General features: G+C 34.9%; 1 protein-coding gene across 2 annotated transcripts in view; it reads right to left on the reverse strand.

Moving 5' to 3' along the window:
• The window catches only part of LOC140443176 (NPC intracellular cholesterol transporter 1 homolog 1b-like), a 67,481-nt gene that overhangs the window by 43,739 nt on the left and 5,188 nt on the right, over positions 1 to 18,554 (reverse strand). For both annotated transcript variants that reach the window (XM_072534274.1, XM_072534273.1), the window contains exons 2-6: positions 10,610 to 10,840; positions 7,200 to 7,388; positions 6,821 to 6,977; positions 6,165 to 6,309; positions 1,512 to 1,722 (exon numbers count right to left, since the gene is read on the reverse strand). In XM_072534274.1, coding sequence (XP_072390375.1) covers positions 1,512 to 1,722; positions 6,165 to 6,309; positions 6,821 to 6,977; positions 7,200 to 7,353 — 667 coding nt within the window. In that variant the 5' untranslated portion in view covers positions 7,354 to 7,388; positions 10,610 to 10,840. The remainder of the gene's footprint in view (positions 1 to 1,511; positions 1,723 to 6,164; positions 6,310 to 6,820; positions 6,978 to 7,199; positions 7,389 to 10,609; positions 10,841 to 18,554) is intronic.

The following is an 18,554-nucleotide window of genomic DNA, read 5'->3' on the forward strand; positions in this document are numbered from 1 at the left end:
GTAAGGCGCTTCCAGCGAGGTTATCTCAAGAGAATGTTTATCGACTCCAGTTTGAGGAAGAACCAAGTGAAAAGTGATTTTTTCTTGACTTGTAATTTTTTGTGACTATCTGTATTTTTTGAGAAAGTATGTCAAATGTCTCAAGGTGGGAGAATGCCGAATAACTACTTAATCTCTTCAGCTGAGTGCTGGTGTGAAGCAATTAAATTTTACAACTTTTTCGTCTGGAAATGTAGGAAGTATTATAATAATAATATTAGAATTGCGTAGATTCAGTCTGCCGAATTTGTACCACCCAAGCAAACTATTAAAATAAAACTTTAAAGCCACACTTGTGGAATTTATTACAAAATTAATTTTTTTGTATTTGAAATTTAATTTTGTATTATTCCTAACCCGGAATCTTTACCCAGAAGGTAACTGCGAAACGTTTCAAAACGTAACAATAGTATTTGGTTCTGGTACAGACATTTCAGATGAATCTTGATCAGTTTTAAACTTAATTCCACTGCAGTCGTTTTGGTTGTGCACCATCTCTCACAGCATTTTGTTGCGCAGCAATAAACTTAACCTTACTAAATATATTTTTATCTAAAGGCCATAATTCTATGACGCGAAATTTGTTAGCTGCAATGTCGGTTGCTTTTACTTTCGAGTGGGATCTTCTAAAAAGCTCCACAATATGTGGATATAGAGGTCCGGCGTTGTTTCTAATCTACATTCGTATTTCTTTGTTCTTATAAGTTTTTGACGGAGTCATTAATGTTGTGCCCCATAAGTTTAGTGGAAAGGACTGGAGATTCTGATGTGTATGTAGAGGTAGGAATAATTTCTGCATTATTCTTTTTAGCGATTTATATTTTATGGTTATGGCAAGTGTAACTATAGTGGCCATCTAATATTAATTAAACCTTCGATTAGGAAATTCGTGTGAATGAATGTGTAACTAAAACAGAGGTTACACATCCATCAGGGTGGATTTAAGTAAACAGTCTTTTATTAAGTAGGTGAACATATCTGTCGTGTTCTTTTTGTTACCGACGATTTGAGATATCTTAACTTAAAACAATTTAACATCCAGACTCATCTACGTTATACGTACGATTTGATATATAGTTAGTTTTAGTCTAAACTTTTTCGAGAAGGAACAAAGCTATTTAATCAACCTTATCGACCTTATTATACAGAGCGGTATATTTAATAAAGAGAAGTTTAAGTCAACTTTCGGTATAACAAAAAGTGGTAAGGGACTCTAGATATTTTAGAATAATTGGGCATATCTAAAAACTCCTCATCCCAAATTTTCAAATATAAATTATGTCGTGTTTCTCTAAAACGTCTAATTGAACTCCCAAAAAATCACCCTGTATAATTTGTTTGCCTATTCATTGAACCAAATAAACTTGAGCTCTAATAATATAATGCTGCAAAAATATTATAGTATATGTCCAAAATCGTTGTATGTTCAAGTATAATAAATTGTTAGGATGTCTGCAAAGAAAGATACTTACTGATGTTCCATCGGCCATTAGGTATTATAAATTTGCTAAGTATAATCACTCCTATCGCGGAAAACACAACCACGAATAAAAATAAGCACGCAACGATAAAGGCATAAATGTTCAAAGTGTTCCAAATCAGAGATTCTTCTTCCAGTTCTTCATACTTTACACCTTTGCAATTAGCCGGACAGTCACTACAACTGCAGGCACTTTTATTTGGCTAAAAAGTAAAATATTATTAATAAAAAGATTAATAAGTGTTAATATTCATCAATTAGGATCCTTAACTGTATTCTACAGTTTTCTACAACTCTTTAATAATTCATTTCTATAAAATGCTGGATAATTTTGAAGAAATTTCTCAAATAAGTAATATTCCTACCGGGCAGTTTTACACCGAAACCCCTAATAAAATAAGTTAGCTAGTTATCAGTACGATTTTAGAAACCACCGAGTGTGGACGGCTCTTTTAATAAGTAAGAGTTGAGAAACCCCACTTGGTATTACATAGTGATTATTATTAAAGATACCGTCCTTGGTTCATACCCGATTTAGTTACCTTTAACTGTGAGAGTTGGGACAGGTGGACACGGAGAATTCTAGAATGGAGACCAAGGACGACAACAAGAAGCACGGGAAGACCTCAAAAAAGATGGGTAGATGACATAAGAACAGTGGCAGGCAAACAGTGGATTAGATTGGCGCAAGATAGAGAAAGATGGAAGCAATTGGGAGAGACCTACATTCAGGAGTGGATGGAAAATGGTTGACAAAGAAGAAGAAGAACTGTGAGAGTGCTATTGTGTTTGTTTTTCGCAGACTAGTGTGGATTAAACTGTGAAACCTGCTGTTTTAGGTAGGTGAGATAAGAATTTTCCGAAAGAACTTTGACCACAACTTATTTCAATAATTAGTAAAAAAGCCAATTATTACCAATTATTTAAATATTTGTTAATTCCTTTATTTATGTATTCCCACATCAGTGGATGGTACTTCGAATTTGAATTTATTAAATTGCTAATTCTCTAAATGGTAGTAAGATCGCCATCCTAATTTCTTGATCATCTTTATATTGTTTGATATAATAATATTTTTCTTTTTCTTCATTTCAAAGATTAGACTTTAAGCCTGTTTCGTCCTAAGTCTTGCCGTCATCTTCGGGATTGTCTCACATCTCTTCTTCCGCTTGATTTATATTTTACAATCTGCCTTCTTCTTCTTCTTCAAGTGCCCTGTCCGTTGCGAACGTTGGCTATTAACATGGCAATTCTGATCTTATTTGTGGCGCTTCTGAATAGTTCGACCGATGTGAGCCCGAACCACTTCCTCAGATTTTGGAGCCACGAGTGTCTTCTCCTGCCTGGCCCTCGCTTACTGTCTATTTTTCCCTGGACAATCAATTGCAGTAGACGGTACTTATCGTGTCTCAATATGTGGCCTAGATATTCAAGCTTTCTTTGTTTAATTGTATTCACGATTTCTTTCTCCTTTCCGATTCTTTGGATTACCTCTGTGTTGGTGACATGGTCGGTCCAGGATATACGAAGAATGCGTCGGTACACCCACATTTCGAATGCTTCTAGTTTTCTCGTGAGCGTCTCCGTTAGCGTTCAGGCCTCCACACCATACAGTAAGATCGGAAAAATGTAGCATTTAACTAGACGTAGTTTTAGGGGAAGAGACAAATCCCTGCTTATGAGGAGCTTTTTCATATTGCTAAATGCTGCTCTAGCTCGTTCAATTCTCGCCTTAATTTCTGTGGCCTGTTCCCATTTTGCATTTACGTTGATGCCAAGGTACACATAAGATTCTACATGGTCAATTAGTATGTTACTTATCCGTAACTGTCGAGCAGGCTGTTGCTTCCTGCTTATCAGCATCCACTTTGTCTTCTTGAAGTTGAGGCTCAGGCCGTATTCCTCACTAACTGAATAAACTCTTTCCATTACCTGCTGTAATTCGTCTATGGTACTGGCAAGGATCACCGTGTCGTCGGCATATCTTATATTGTTCGTTAACTCGCCGTTTATTTTTATGCCCTCATTTGCATTTTCCATACATTTATTAAATATTTCTTCGGAATAAATATTGAATAGGAGTGGGGATAATATACAACCCTGACGGACACCTCTTTTGATCTGCACACTTTTAGTGAGTTCGTTGCCAATTTTTGCTCTTGCTGTTTGACCCCAGTATAGGTTTGCCACAATTCGAATGTCCTTGTCGTCAATACCTGTCTTTCGCAGAATATCTATCAATTGTTCATGATTGACATTGTCAAATGCTTTTCTAAAATCCACAAAGCACAAATACACGTTCTTATCAACGTCTCTTCACCGCTGTATAAGCACCTGGAGAGCGAAAATTGCTTCTCTAGTTCCAAGTGCTTTCCGAAAGCCAAACTGCGATCTATCAATATTTGACTCACATTTATCATATATTCTTCTATGAATGATCTTAGTAAACGCTTTAGCGACATGATTAATCAAGCTTATAAGTCGGTAGTCATCACAGATCTGGGCATTTGGTTTCTTCGGGATTGTAATAAATGTTGACTGCGGCCAGTTCTCCGGGATTTTACCGCTATTATATATGTTGTTAAAAAGTTCAACTAGATTATCAAGGAACTGTTTGTCTAATTTACATAGGATCTTTAATATTTCGCAGGGTACATTGTCCGGACCTGCTGACTTATTGTTTTTTAGTGCTACAATCTGCCTTAATATATTTAATCGTTTGGTTTCTTAAAAATTTCACTTTGGCTTACTGTATTCTTTAGCTTTCTTGTTTTTGCACCCTACCGTCCAATTTTCACTACCATACTTTAAAACTGGTGTTGCCATTATCTTATAAACTTTGATATTTGTTTATTTTGTTGTCTTATTTTGGCTTGTAATGTGGATTGTGCTACACATCATCTAATATTTATGTATCTTGTTGGTAATATATTTTTCTTCTTCCTATCTTGTGTCACATCCTAAAAAGTTAAAGTGGGATACTTGTTTTAAGGTCTCCTTATTTATTGTTATATTGGTTCTTACGGTATTTTTCTTTAAAAACTATAATTTTTGTGTCTTTAACTGCTATTTTTAAGTTTTGATTATTGCATATCTGATTTAAGTGATTGATAGCGTATTGTAGGTCAGCAAAGTTTGTACGTAATGGATTCCTCGGCTTTTGTCAGAAGACGAAACAAGCTTGCGATTGGGTTTATCTTTGCAACATATCGTAGAATACAGGCAAAACGGTAATGACTTTCTTTCATCAATAATTACTGGCGACGAATCTAAGTGCCATTATCCCTCTAGTTTACTGACACCAATGCTAGAAACACGTATATTCTCCGCCATCAAAGAAGTTTAAAGTTCAACCTTCTGCAAAAAAGGTCATATTATATCCGTGGTTGAAGAGCTTTAGATTATTTTAGAAATATTTTACTGTGTTTTTACTTACAAGAATGAAATAGTTTATATGGTTATAATTTCTTAAAATTATCGAGATACTGTCGTCGTAGCAAGAGTGGACCTATGAAATTATCCACTTTGCTGTACGCTCTGCTTAGGGGGCTTCGTGAATTCGATGTGCGAAACACACTAGGCACTTATCCCTTATTCTAGTTGGGACGTTGAATTGTTTCTTTTTTAAGGATAAAATCAAACTCAATAGTAAGAGACAAAGACAAAGCCTCAGAGTCTGAGGTAGGTGGAGCAGAGCCCCGCTAGTCGGCTCCCTAGAGTTTGGGGCTCTAGGGGAGACCGAGGTAGACTGTCCTTTGGTTTCAGTCACTAAATGTTCTTTCTCTAGGGATAGGTTAAGGAGCTTTATTATGTGTGGATGAGATAAACATTTTTGTACCCGTTTAGGGTCGGTTGACCCTCTTCAGGCTTGGGTTGGATGTTTTTAGTTGGAGTACAATAGCAAACAGAGCCAAAAACCACCGGTGTGTGTAGCACTTCTTCTTTCTTCTCCTGGGGGTTGTGTGGAGTCACTATCGTGCCAGGGAGTCAGGGGCAAAAGTTTGACTGGATCGGTGTACTTTCCAGTTTGATGTGTGTTTATGTGTGTTTTTTGAGCTAGATACGACAAGGCCGGGTCTCTAGTGACCATTGGTCCTGTGCAGTCTCAAGCTTAACTCGGCCCCAAAACCAGTGTATTGCACTGTAATTTTGTGATCGAGTGTACTCGTGAGTGGAGGCGCCTCGGCTTTCGAGAGTCGACCTGTCGCATTTCGCTCTGTGTGAGTATGTGTGTGTGTGTGTGTGTGTGTGTGTGTGTGTGTGTAAATCCGACAGTGACGGACGCTACCATTTCGTTGTTACAGAATTCGTCGAATCACTTAGATTGTCTCCGGCCATCCACAGTTCCCGTATAAAAAACGGGGGCTGCAGATGGTCGGAGGTCCCGGTCCCGAATCGACAGAAACCAAAACCGTGTTCTCTAGTGACCCCTTTGGTCATCAACCCCAGTGACCCCTTGATTATCAACTAATATTTGTACATAATATTTTACAAGATTCCAAACCAAAAGACCAATGAGAAAATGGGAAAAGAAAGGAAGACGAGGCGATGCGCGCCAAGACTGCTCATTCGTCACTCTGGCCGAGCACTTGGCGACAATACTACTGCTTAAAAGAAGTGGTAAAAAAAAATATCATGTACTTACCCACGCCTGGTCACAAGGATAGGCAGTGAAATTAATAGGAATATATTTTTCGTATACTTCTGTATCAATTTCAGGATTAACGATTTCATAGCGTATTGTGAATGGAGCTACCATATTATCTGGATTATTCATAAAATCAAACCATCTAAAAACGTTAAAAAATTGAGTAGTAAAGACTCATATCTATACTGGCCAAAAATTGAGCATTTTCTATCAATGTTCCTTTAAAAATGACTTTTGCGTTTAAGTTGAAATTTATAATTGGCAATAGATTTGCAACAATTATGTGTAATGTAAGAGAATATAGCGGTACTAAAGGTTGAGCAAGGCAGTTAACGTTCCATATCAAACGTCAAACTGTCAAACGTCAAATGACACATGTCAAATCTGCACGTAAAAGTATTGTGTAACAATTGAATAAATGTAACAGAATATAGCGGTACCAAAGGTTGAGCAAGACAGTTCACGTTCCAGATCAAACGTCAAACTGTCAAATGACACATGTCAAATCTGCACGTCATAGGCCACGTAAAAGTATTTTTAATTAAAAAAAATCTTGTAAAGATGTATAAGAAAAAATGATCGATTTTAAGCCAGTAACGGTATAATGATTTTAGTTTAGGTAGATAAATATTTATTTATTAATATTGTAGTACCTTTGTGGAGTACACCAGAGAGCGCCGTAATTTCCACAAGAACTTCCCATTACACTTTCGCCAGTGGCTGGTAATGAGACGTCTTTGCATGACTCATAAGTTTGGTTAATATATATTTCATCTATATAAACAGTCACATCATCCGTATATATTTCCCCTAAAAAATTAACAGTAAATAAAGTAAAATAGGGCAGGATAGGAATTTTTTAATATAATCTGTGATCGAGGCAGTAGCCACTTTCCGTCGCTTGCTGTTGCGTGGAGTAAATTTCCTACTTATTTCGCATGCCTTATATGATGACGCACCGGTAAAGAACCATGGACTCAACTGTATATATATACCTTTTAATGATAGTACTTAATTTCGAAAAATACTTACATGTCTCCAAATTAATATGGGTGTTATGATCTTTTACAAATTCAAGTTGTTTTGGTGAACATGAGAACTGACAGAAGACACTTTCCATATTTGTAATGCAAGTTTCACACCTCTTAAACGGAGCAGCACTTGCCAAATTATCCCCCAATGTCATTACTTGATCTACGTCACAGCAGAGGTCGATTGGTTCTGAAATAAAAAAAAAAAAGTTAGTCTAAAACACAAAAAATGATTTCTTGTAGGAATGAATAATAAATTGTAAATAAAATATTTATTATATATTTGCAACTCCTGATCAAAATTTATTGATCAAACATACCGTGCAAAATGGCTAAATCTTGGTAACTATGTCAAAAAAAATCTCCTAAACAATTGCATCTAAAAATAATATAATGAAAGTATTGATTTGGTCAACTGCATTTTCACCAAAAGATTCCCAAGTCAATTTCATCGTTCTGTTGATTTCTAGGAGTACGGAGCTAGATTTATTTATTAATTGTCCCAGCTGTACACACTCGTCTACTGTCTAAAGTGAAGGGTTGTTTATTATTACATCTTGGACATCCACTAGCTCGTTGTACCTGGTTTTTATTTTTGTCAAGTTCATTTTTAGGACTTCTGATACATTTTCTTGATTACTAATTGCTTCTTCAAATGTTTCAGGGGCTTTGTATAGATCGCTGTAGATTTTAGTCACGAGTTGTACTATTTCATTTTTGTCTGTAATTCTAGTATTTTCGTTTGTTAGAGCAACGATTTGCTTCTTTACAATGGTTAATGCTTTTCTTGTTTTCTTATAATTTTTTCTGGTTTCGATTGTATTTTCTAGGTCTTCATTAATACTTTTCCTTATTGTCTTACAAAGTTCTGTTTGTTGTATTCTCTGTTTGTTGCTACTAACTTTTATAAACCTTTGTTTTAGCAATATTTTGGTTTTATCAGACTGTTTACTATGTTAATTTTGTTGTTGCAGGCCTCCGATTTCCTTGGCACTATCAAGGATGATTTCCATTAGCTGAGAGCTGTCGATTTGGTCATGTTATCTTTTATTAATTGTCCTTTGGTCGTGATCTGAGTTTTTTTTTAGATTGTAAATATTTATACCGAAAACTGTTGTTTTTGATTAATTTTATTCTTTCCATTTTCAGATTTAGAACAATTTTTGTTTGCATTAATCTATGGTCGCTACCTGTTTGAAATTTATTTACTACACTGTCATCTTTTATTATAGCAATCTTGTTGGTTAGAATGAAGTCAATTTTGTTCTTAGTGATTCCATTTGGTGCTACCAAATACATTTTTAAAAATAGGCATGTTTTGGTAGGGTGCAAACTTAACCAGTCTTTCTCCCCTTTTATTTCTTCCACCGACTCCATACTTTCCCATGACTTAATATTAATCCTAGATTTAAGTTTGATATATACAAGGCGTATATTGAAATATTTTAGCATTTTAAATGTCCTTGGTATTGAAATTCCCTCGTATGTGTTAAAATACCGAAAAAGTATTTTCAATCCTTTTTGCGTCGACGAGTTGATAAAAGCACATTTTACAGTTTGTATAAATATATCACAGACGCATATTCTTTGGTATTTTTCTTTGATCGAAGCCGCTTAATATTCTGCATTTTAAATAAATATTCCCGTTTATACATTTTGTTTAAGCGAATGATTGTTAAGAATTTACTCACTCTCGGTAAGGCCGGCCGCTTTTAAAGGCGTGTTTAGTTGTATTGGAGTCCGAATTTTCATCAAATTCGTAGTTTTTCTGTTTTTTAGTCTTTTGTTATGGAAAATATGTAGTGTATAGTAGCAGTTCAATGTAATAGTTACAGTTTAAGTGAAGTTTGAAGATTTGGTCAAAGAGAATAGACGTCGTTTAGTTTAGTCGGAAGAAACCGGCAAATTTGTGAAAAAAAGTGATTTTTACTCAATGTAATGTGTCAATTCTAAACGAGTAATCACTGTTTTTTGTTTTTCAGCCATCTCTCATCTGAGATATTTGTGAAACGGCGTTTACAACAACTTTTATTAATAACCACATGTTGTCATTGTGTCCAATTATACCTATTTCTGTTTTTTAAGAAGCTGAGTCCAATGTTTGCCTTCAGTGCCAATTTCAACCTCAAATTTGCTTTGTCCTAACTAAGAAACTATTTCAGAACATAATTCGCAGTGTGAGATGCAGTTTTTTGTGTGGCAGAAATTCTAAAGTTCAATGTAAGTTCAGTTTCCAACCCCAGAAATCCTAAAGGGTATTTTAGTGAAACATAGGTAACATTTTTTGTTTAAACTTTTAAAGTAAAAATAGATTTTTTTTTATAATAATTGCTTTCATTAAAATTTAAGAAATTTTAATAGGTAAAATTATAAATGTAGGGTATGGCTATAGATGTCATATTATTTCTTCTGTTTTAAAAGTTAATATTGACATATGACAGCTAGCTTTTTTTTGACATCTGGTAAATATCTAATCATGTTTGAGATTTTGTTTTGGTTTTTTTAGAAAAAGTTTAACAACCACTATGCATAGTTTCAGTTAAAAAGATAATTTTTTTTATTTGTAATAATTTATTTCTGCTACAAATTATAGCCCAGTAACAATTGTAAGTTTTGTAGTATCTCCAACTTCTAGAGTTTGTCAATGGATGGGATATTGTAAGTGTCTCTTTGTTATTTGGTATTTACTTTTGTAACTATTAATATAGTATTTTTGTTATTGTCTATATTTGTAACTGTTTGTGGTGAGACCGTAATAAATGTTTAATTTTTTCCGTAAACCATTTGGTTTATTTATTTTAGAAATATCTCCTAACCTCTCTCCTGTGTTTGTTAGGAAGGAAGAACCTTTTCTTTCATCCAGCAGGAAGTTCCCTCAAAGCGGCGTCCTTATCTTAAATAGCTAGAGGACCTTCTTGTGTTTTGTTTGGCCATTTGTCCAAAAGATTCATGTAAGTACATTCTTTTTGTTTCATTTTGTATTTGTCTCAATCCAACCACCTTGCTATTCACTTATCCACGACCCAGTTTCTCCAAATAAACCCTGAGTGCCTTTCGCATAAATTTCGTTTCTTTTACTTGCCCTATCTCTAGCCCAGTAAATATTTTCCCAATTTTCAACCCCCCATAGTAATACTCTATGTGGCAGGCAAAAATATTCGTTACAATATAACAACCTGTATAATAGGACCTTATCCGAATAAGAAAATAACTGTTTTGTAATTAGCATTAGGACTTTCCAGTTCCAAAGTTATTACTCGTTCAGTCAATTATGGTTTTATGTTGACGATAATTCTTATTTATTGTCAAACTTAAAAATAACAGTTATCATGACAAAATAATATGCATTTTTAAACTGGCCAACTTTTATCACTATTAGTCGTAGTATTTGTATTGTTAATAGGTACTTACCTCCATTACTATCAACATAAAAAGGGCAATACTCTTTTAGGTAATTCACAGCTGCAGAATATTTTTCATGCGATGTGTTTAATGGTTTTGCATCGTTGTCCGTCCACTTGACACAATTTTGGGCATGGCCCTTGTCGTCTATGTGACACTGTCCATAAAATAAACATTTTGCTAAAGCGTTTGGTAATAAAAGTAGAAAAAGTAGACTGTATACGGAACGGTAGAATTGACCTAAAATAAAATAATATTATACATCTTTTCATCTTGTCATTAACTCATTTTACACTGTAGTACCAATGTTGTGAATGTTCTTCTCTCCAACAGAAGACGAAAACCAAACTTTTACATTGATTGATTATGAAAGACGTCCATTAATTAATCTTCGTCGTGCAAAGCGAAGCAAAGACGTGCGATATTAAATAAATTTTATTGTAGATTGTAATATTGTAGACTGCGTGGTAAGTATTTTATTTTATTTGTGCACAGTTGATTTTACAGACACTTTTATAAGAACAACTTGTCTTGAAATAACTAAGTTTAAAAACTACTTTGCCATGTAAAACCAGTATGTATGTACAGAGAGCAAGTTACTAAATGATTCTTTTAACTAGCGAGAACGATATGATTGTCTTAACTGAGAAAGACGTGATCATATTCGTATAGAGCGTCGACATATGATTGTCCTACTGAGGACGAGATGATTCTAATAATTATTGCCGGTACAGAAATAGGGATTTTCAAAGGAGTGAGGATTTTACCTTTTTATGGTTTTCTAGTTTTGTAAATTTGAAAAATAATATATGGTTTTACCACGGCTATTCAATTTTTTTTTATTTCGATATTTTAGTTTTAATGATTCCTCGAATAGACACCTCAAATATTGTGTAAATAATATATACAAAAGGGGCTGATTTATGAGGTAATAAAAGCGTAAAAAGACAATTAGAGAAACTCAAATTTTTTTGTGACAAAGAAAGGAAATGCAAAATAAACCTAACCTGAAGCATCAAAAGATACTTTGAATAATTTGGTTTTCTAGAAAACCATTGTTTTAACGGTGACACTTGCCATTATCAAGTCAAATTAGTTCTGCTTATTTCTGAGGTTCTAGAAGAATTGCTTTCTAGTCCGATATATGCTTAGCTTAAATACCCTGCAGCAGCGCGTCTTGTGATTAGTTTAGTTATGTGTTGAGATTTTCCTGTTCGTGTTAAGAATAGTCCTTATTTTTTCTTCCTTTAAACTCTACCGATTTTATTTGTCGTGGCCTTTATATAGGGCAAAATGGTTTTTCCGATTGGTTTTCCTTCTTTTACTGGATCACTGATCTGTTTTCGGAATTTTTGTGCCTTTTCAATCGTAGATGCAAAGAAGCCATTTTTTCTGGAAGCTATTTTAACTTAACTGTGCATTTTCTCCTTTTTGTGGTCCTCATCGAAAGACTGATAGATAAATTTTAATGACACAACGGAACAACAAACAGATATTAGTTAACATTAAAAATAGGACCAAACATATAATCAGGAAAGCAATAGAATGTGAAAAATGTCCAAAAAATTCAAATACAAAAGAGGATATCCAAAGACTCCCAACTGCATGGAAACCAAATCTACAGAAAAATATAGAAATTAATTTAGTGATTAAGACTCCGCCCACTTGCATGCACACAGGACCAACCACAAGAAAAGTTGCAAGGTATTTAAGCTCAGCATATCACTAAAAGGAAGGGAAAGGCCTGGAATAATATGGCCACTTATCCATTCCCACAGTGCCTTACAGAGAGATTTCGACCAATCAATTTGAAGTGCCCTCTCTGAAGATTCCATCTTTGGTGGATTATAGTTAATTAGTACAATTTTAATGAAATAAAAACACATTTTTAAATGTGAAAATATTTCAGCCAAGAGTTTAGGTTCATAAAGCGGGAGCAGCGCATAGGAATGCGTATTAGTGTACAACTAAGGCACAAGATGATATCCCCCTTCTTTGAACGCTCTGTGACTGGAAAGAAATTTATTAGTAAACATATTTATAAACAAGAATACAATTACATTTGCCAAAGTAAAGGTTCATAAAAGTTTATAAAAGCAAGTCTCAATGCGTTTCAATTCAGGGAAATCCATAAAAAGTCTGTAATAGCTTATACACAAGAAAATAAAAGGTTTATTAATATTGATACATAAAACACAACACAGCATAGCAGCTTCTGGTGGTCATCTTCATCTTTTGCAGGTACCGTCTTCGGTCGAAGCATACTCGTCTTCAACGACTTCATCCTCCTCTAGGTTATCAAGAACCCATAATCATTTGCCAGCCGGTTTTTATTAGTAGGAAGTATATCTGCGCCTACGTGGCCTTTGTACCACATGTAGTAGGGCAGGGAGTGACTACTTCAGGACCTCAGTAGCTTCTGGAACTGGTGGCTTCAGGGACTTCTCTGGACAGTATCAGGAACTGCAGAAAAGCTCGACGATAAAGTTGCAGTTGCAGGTTCGATTTGTGTTTTTGGCGCCATATCGCCAAGAGGAAAGGAAGGACTTGGAATACTACGGCCACATTCATTTCTACGGTGCCTTACAGAGGAATCTCAACCAATCAATTCTAAGTACCCTCTGGGTAGATTCCATCTTTGGTGTATTATCGTTAATTATTACAACGTGAATAAAATAAAAACACATTTTTAAATGTGAAAGTCAAAACAGTCAAGTATCTATGTTAGTAGAATGGGAGCAGAACCCCGGCAAACGACTCCCCGGGTATAGAACACCCTGTATGGGAGCCGGAGCAAGACTAGCCTGTAACTTGAAAATGTCCCATATTTATAGATTTCCTTTTGTCTCGATATGGGCATTTTCAGTTGACCAGTAGTGCAAATTGTACAGGTTTTAAGTAGAAGCGTGTGTTTCAGTTCAGGTAAAGTCATAAATAGTCTGTAATAGCTTATATACAAGGAAATAAAAGATTCGGTAATGTTTATGTACAAAACACAACACAGCAAAGCAGCTTACAATGGTCATCTTTCTTCTTCTTCGTCATTCTTCTTCTGCAGGTACCGTCTTCGGTCGAACAACCTTTATCTTCGACGACTTCGTCCTCCTCTAGGTCATCAGGAACCCATAATCATTTCCCAGACGATTTTTTCTTAGTAGAGAGTATGCCTGCGTCTACGTGTCATTTGAACCACATTCAGTAGGGCAGGTAGTGACTCCGCGGCTGCTCCGGGGCCTCATTAGGTTCTGGGATTGGTGGCTTTGGAGACTTCTCGTTAGCCGAAACATCCGGCACTGAGAAATGTCAGGAACTGTAGAACGCCATATCAGCAAGAGAGAAGGAAGGGCTTGGAATACTACGGCCACTTATCCATTCCCATGGTGCCTTACAGAATGATTTCGACCAACCAATTCGAAGTGTCCTCTGCGTAGATTTAATCTTTGGTGGATTATCGGTAATTTTTAAATCGCTAATGAAATAAAAACACATTTTTAAAGGTGAAAAAATCCAGCGTAGGAAGAACGCATGGGATAACAAGCATACAATGGATTAAAAATCAGTTCTCCTCGAATATCAGGGATAAGCAGAACTAATCTAAAGCACTGTCAAAACCAGAACTAAATATTCGAGCTCGACTTTTCAATACGCGTCGATTGATATATTTAATGTACTATTTCTGCGACTATAATGTGACACTTTCGGTTACAACTTTTTAACTGGAAGTGTATATTTGTTTTTGTATTTGTAAAGCGCGTCAAATAATATATCACTTGTACTATTTCGGCGACTTTAAAACAGTACTCTCGGTTGCTATTCTGGAACCGGAAGTCCGAGATTACCCTTATTTCACTTCTCACTTTTAATACCATCCTTGAGTTATAAGCTATCATACAACATCTCATTTTTTATTCTATCTATTCTAAGAACAGAGGATTTGCGTCCACGGACAGACAGACAGACATGGATAATTTGAGGTTTTCACCATTTTTTATGTTGTAGAATGGGTGAAAATAATAATTGTATATATATATATGTATATATATATATATATATATATATATATATATATATATATATATATATATATATATATATGTATATATATATATATATATATATATTTATATATTTCTATAAAAAATATATCTCATCAGCAGCATTTTATTACCACGTATCAAAAGATAAGAATCTCATCTACGTATCTTATCTATTACTGATAATAATACGTATTATGATCTTGATAGTCTTCACTAGTGCAACTGCGAAAAGTTAATGTAATAATTAAAAATCTTTAAATGTATTTTGAAAAATAAGTCAGTGAATAATATAGAAACATAATGACAGGTATACAGTGGAATATATTTGATAAGCTAGATGATTTAGAGTTTGCTGCCTCAAACAGGTACATATTCACAAGAAAGCTTCTGTATGGTGCGAAATAGCTTAAACAACAATAAAAAATGGAAATATGAAGCTTAAACAAAAAAACAACTAGAAGTAACATATCACAAGAAACTCTTCTTCAGATTACAGATTTAATAAACAAATATTTACAGAAATTTCGTTCTCAAAACAATTTTCTTGTGGTGTTTATATTTTTTACTAAATCTTTATAATTAACACACAGGAATATTAAATCTGATAACATAGCTATGGTAAGATGTAAAGGAAAACTATCGCAACCTATCAAATATGAAACTGGCATTAGACAAGGAGATTCGCTGAGCCCATTAATATTTAATCTGATAATGGATGAAATCATAAAGAAAGTTAAAAATAGAAGAGGATATAGAATGGGAGAAAAGGAAATAAGGATAATATGCTATGCCGACGACGCCATAATAATAGCCGAAAATGAAGATGACCTACAAAGATTAATTAAAGAATTCGAAGATACGGCGCTTATATACAACATGGAGATCTTAACAGAGAAAACTAAAGCGATAGTGATATCAGCGGAACCGAGAAGATGTAAACTAGTCGTAAATAACAAAATAATAGAACAAGTGATGGAAACTGATTACTTGGGAATAAAACTGTCAAGCTACGGAAAAGTGGAAGAAGAAGTACAAAAACAAGTGAACATGGCAAACAGAGCAGCAGGATGTCTCAACAACACAATCTGGAGAAACAAATACCTCACAACGGAAACGAAAACCAGGATATATAAATCAACAATAAGACCGATAATGACGTACACAGCGGAAACAAGAGCAGATACGGCGAAAACACAAAGACTACTGGAAACAACAGAAATGAAAGTCTTACGAAAAATAACAAACCAAACTCTAAGAGACAGAGTAAGAAGTGAGGAAATACGAGCGAGATGTGATATAGAGGAAATAAACGAGTGGACCAAAAGAAGAAAAATTGAATGGAATCAACACATCGAAAGAATGACAGAAAATAGAATAGTACGAATAGCAAGAGATAAATCGCCAAATGGAAGAAGATCATTGGGGCGACCGAGGAAAAGATGGCCAGACAACGTCAATTGAGGCTAAAAACCGAAGTAAAACAGGCATTTTGCCTATTTATAAAGTAGGAAGAAGAAGAAGAAGAATATTAAATCTAGAAAGGAAAAGTTCGAGCTCTTATTACAGAACCACTTACCAGTATTAACAATAAATTGATGAGAAGACTCAAGCTGGGGATCTAGGAAGGCCAAATAACTAGCATAACACTAGGTTATACATCAAAGACTGGAATAACTGTAAGGGTGCGTTCATTACGGAGACCATGGTATCCTCGCCTAGAGCATAGCACTGACAGTGAACGCTCGCATTTAAAATCATGCATTTATTTTACGTGGTGATGATAATATAATACCATCCTATGGTCCGATCGAGGGTCGGCGCCTCGTTATGAACGCACACTAACAGTGATGTGCATACACAAAATGGGCCGAGCAGTTGAAGTTCATTAATGTTGCAGGCAATAACAAAAATTCTTGCTAGATATATTAAGGATGGACCATTGAGGTATGATCCTCTCATTGACAACTATGATGTCCATTAAGAGGGAAAATCAATAGAAATAACTAGAACTGGAAGTTCAGAAAATAAGTCACTAAATTATTAATGTACAGATTGCGTTAACCACGTTTCTAGATAAAGAAAGCACATTTAATAATGTACTATTAAATTTTCTTTACGATGCAGCAGAATCAAAAGAGATTTCCACTACCATATGCAACTGGATCATAGCAATTCTGGAAATTAGGCTGATTCTAATAGACCTGCAAGGAAAGGAGGTTGTGGCCAACAGAGAAGAGATGACCACAAAGAGTGTGTTTCCTTCCCTCCTGTGACCACTACTAGGAAAATAAGGCTAAATTTTAGTAAAAGTCCAAGTTATCACTAAACTATCTTCCAAGCAAAAATGTATGCTATAGAGATGTGCCTATAGGAACTAATTAAGATGGACTAACTGAAGGGACATATCTATAAAAATTATTTCTACACTGCAATCTAATCGAATTGGCACAAAGTTAGTTTGGAACCATCTTCAGAAACTGACCGGATCGAAACTAATAAAGTAAATAAAGTAAGTTTACTCTGGGTGCCTGGACATGAAAAAGTGGGTCTAATTGCCTTGGTTAAAAAAAAGTTATTTCCTTTAAAACTAAATTGAATCCATCTCTGGCATAGCCTTTAAATATGAGATATTGGTTTATTAAGTAATATACAAACCATCGAAAACATCTACTTCCATAATAGAATACAGGGAAAGATTAATGGTAAACTAACACACTAACCAGCACAAAGCGAAGTCAGACAGGGTGACTCGTTAAGAATACTTCTCTTTAATATAATAATGGACGAAATAATACAAGCAGTACGTAAAGATGATGGCTACAGAATGGGGAACTAAGAAATCCAAATATTATGTTATGCAGACCACGCCGCATTAATCGCCGAGACAGAAGACGAGCTCCAAAGATTAACACATATCTTCAATACAACAGCCAAGAAATACAATATAATAATATCAGCAGCAAAAAAAACAAATGTATGACACCATCTAAATACCCACTACGATGTCAAATCGAAATTGATGGAAAAATAATAAAGCTGGAAGCAAGGTTTAGATATCTGGGAATAGATATAACTTGTTTCGGAGTTGTTGAAGAAAAAGAAGGACACATACAAAGAATGGATGAACAACGAATGCCAATAGAAATATTAAAATGGCAATAAAACTAAAGAGAAATCAAGGTAGACCGAGAAAAAGTTGGAGCGAAGGAATAAATAAAGAACTGAGAGAGAGGACCATTGAAGAAGACCTATGGAACAACCGGACTAAGTGGCGATTGGAAGTCGAAAAACAGCGGAGAACGTTATAAACCGACAAGTAGTAGTAGTAGTAGCCAAGAAGAAGTAGAAGACGACAAAGCTTAAAAACAAGTAAAACGGCGGGATCCCTTAATGACACAATCTGGAAGAACAAACACCCCAGGCAAGACACAAAAACAAAAATGTATAAAGCAGCAATTAGACCTATATTAACATACACGGCGGAGACAAAACCTGATACATCTAAAACGAGACGACTACTAGAAACAACAGAGATGAAAATACTTCGACGAATATTAGGGAAAAGTCTGTTGGATAGGGAGAGAAGCGAAAACATAGGATCATGCAATATAGAAGTTATCAATAGATCGGTGACAAAACGGAAACAGGAGTGGAACGAACACATTAGTAGAATAGCAGAGGATAAGGTACGCACGAGATAAGTCACCAAATGGACGAATAAGTATTGGCAGACCAAGAAAAAGATTTTGCGATAATTTAAACAATTTAGGAGGCTAATATTGAAGAAGAAACAAGATTTAAAGCCTATATACAAGAAGGAAGAAGAAAGAAGAAGAAGTAATCTAACGATCCAACTTATGCAGAAATATTTTTTCGTAACATACTGAAAATATAACATTGAGTATTCGTCATCCAGC

The sequence above is a fragment of the Diabrotica undecimpunctata genome, chromosome 6 (genome assembly GCF_040954645.1).
Source record: "Diabrotica undecimpunctata isolate CICGRU chromosome 6, icDiaUnde3, whole genome shotgun sequence".
NCBI classification, from domain to species: Eukaryota; Metazoa; Arthropoda; class Insecta; order Coleoptera; family Chrysomelidae; genus Diabrotica; species Diabrotica undecimpunctata.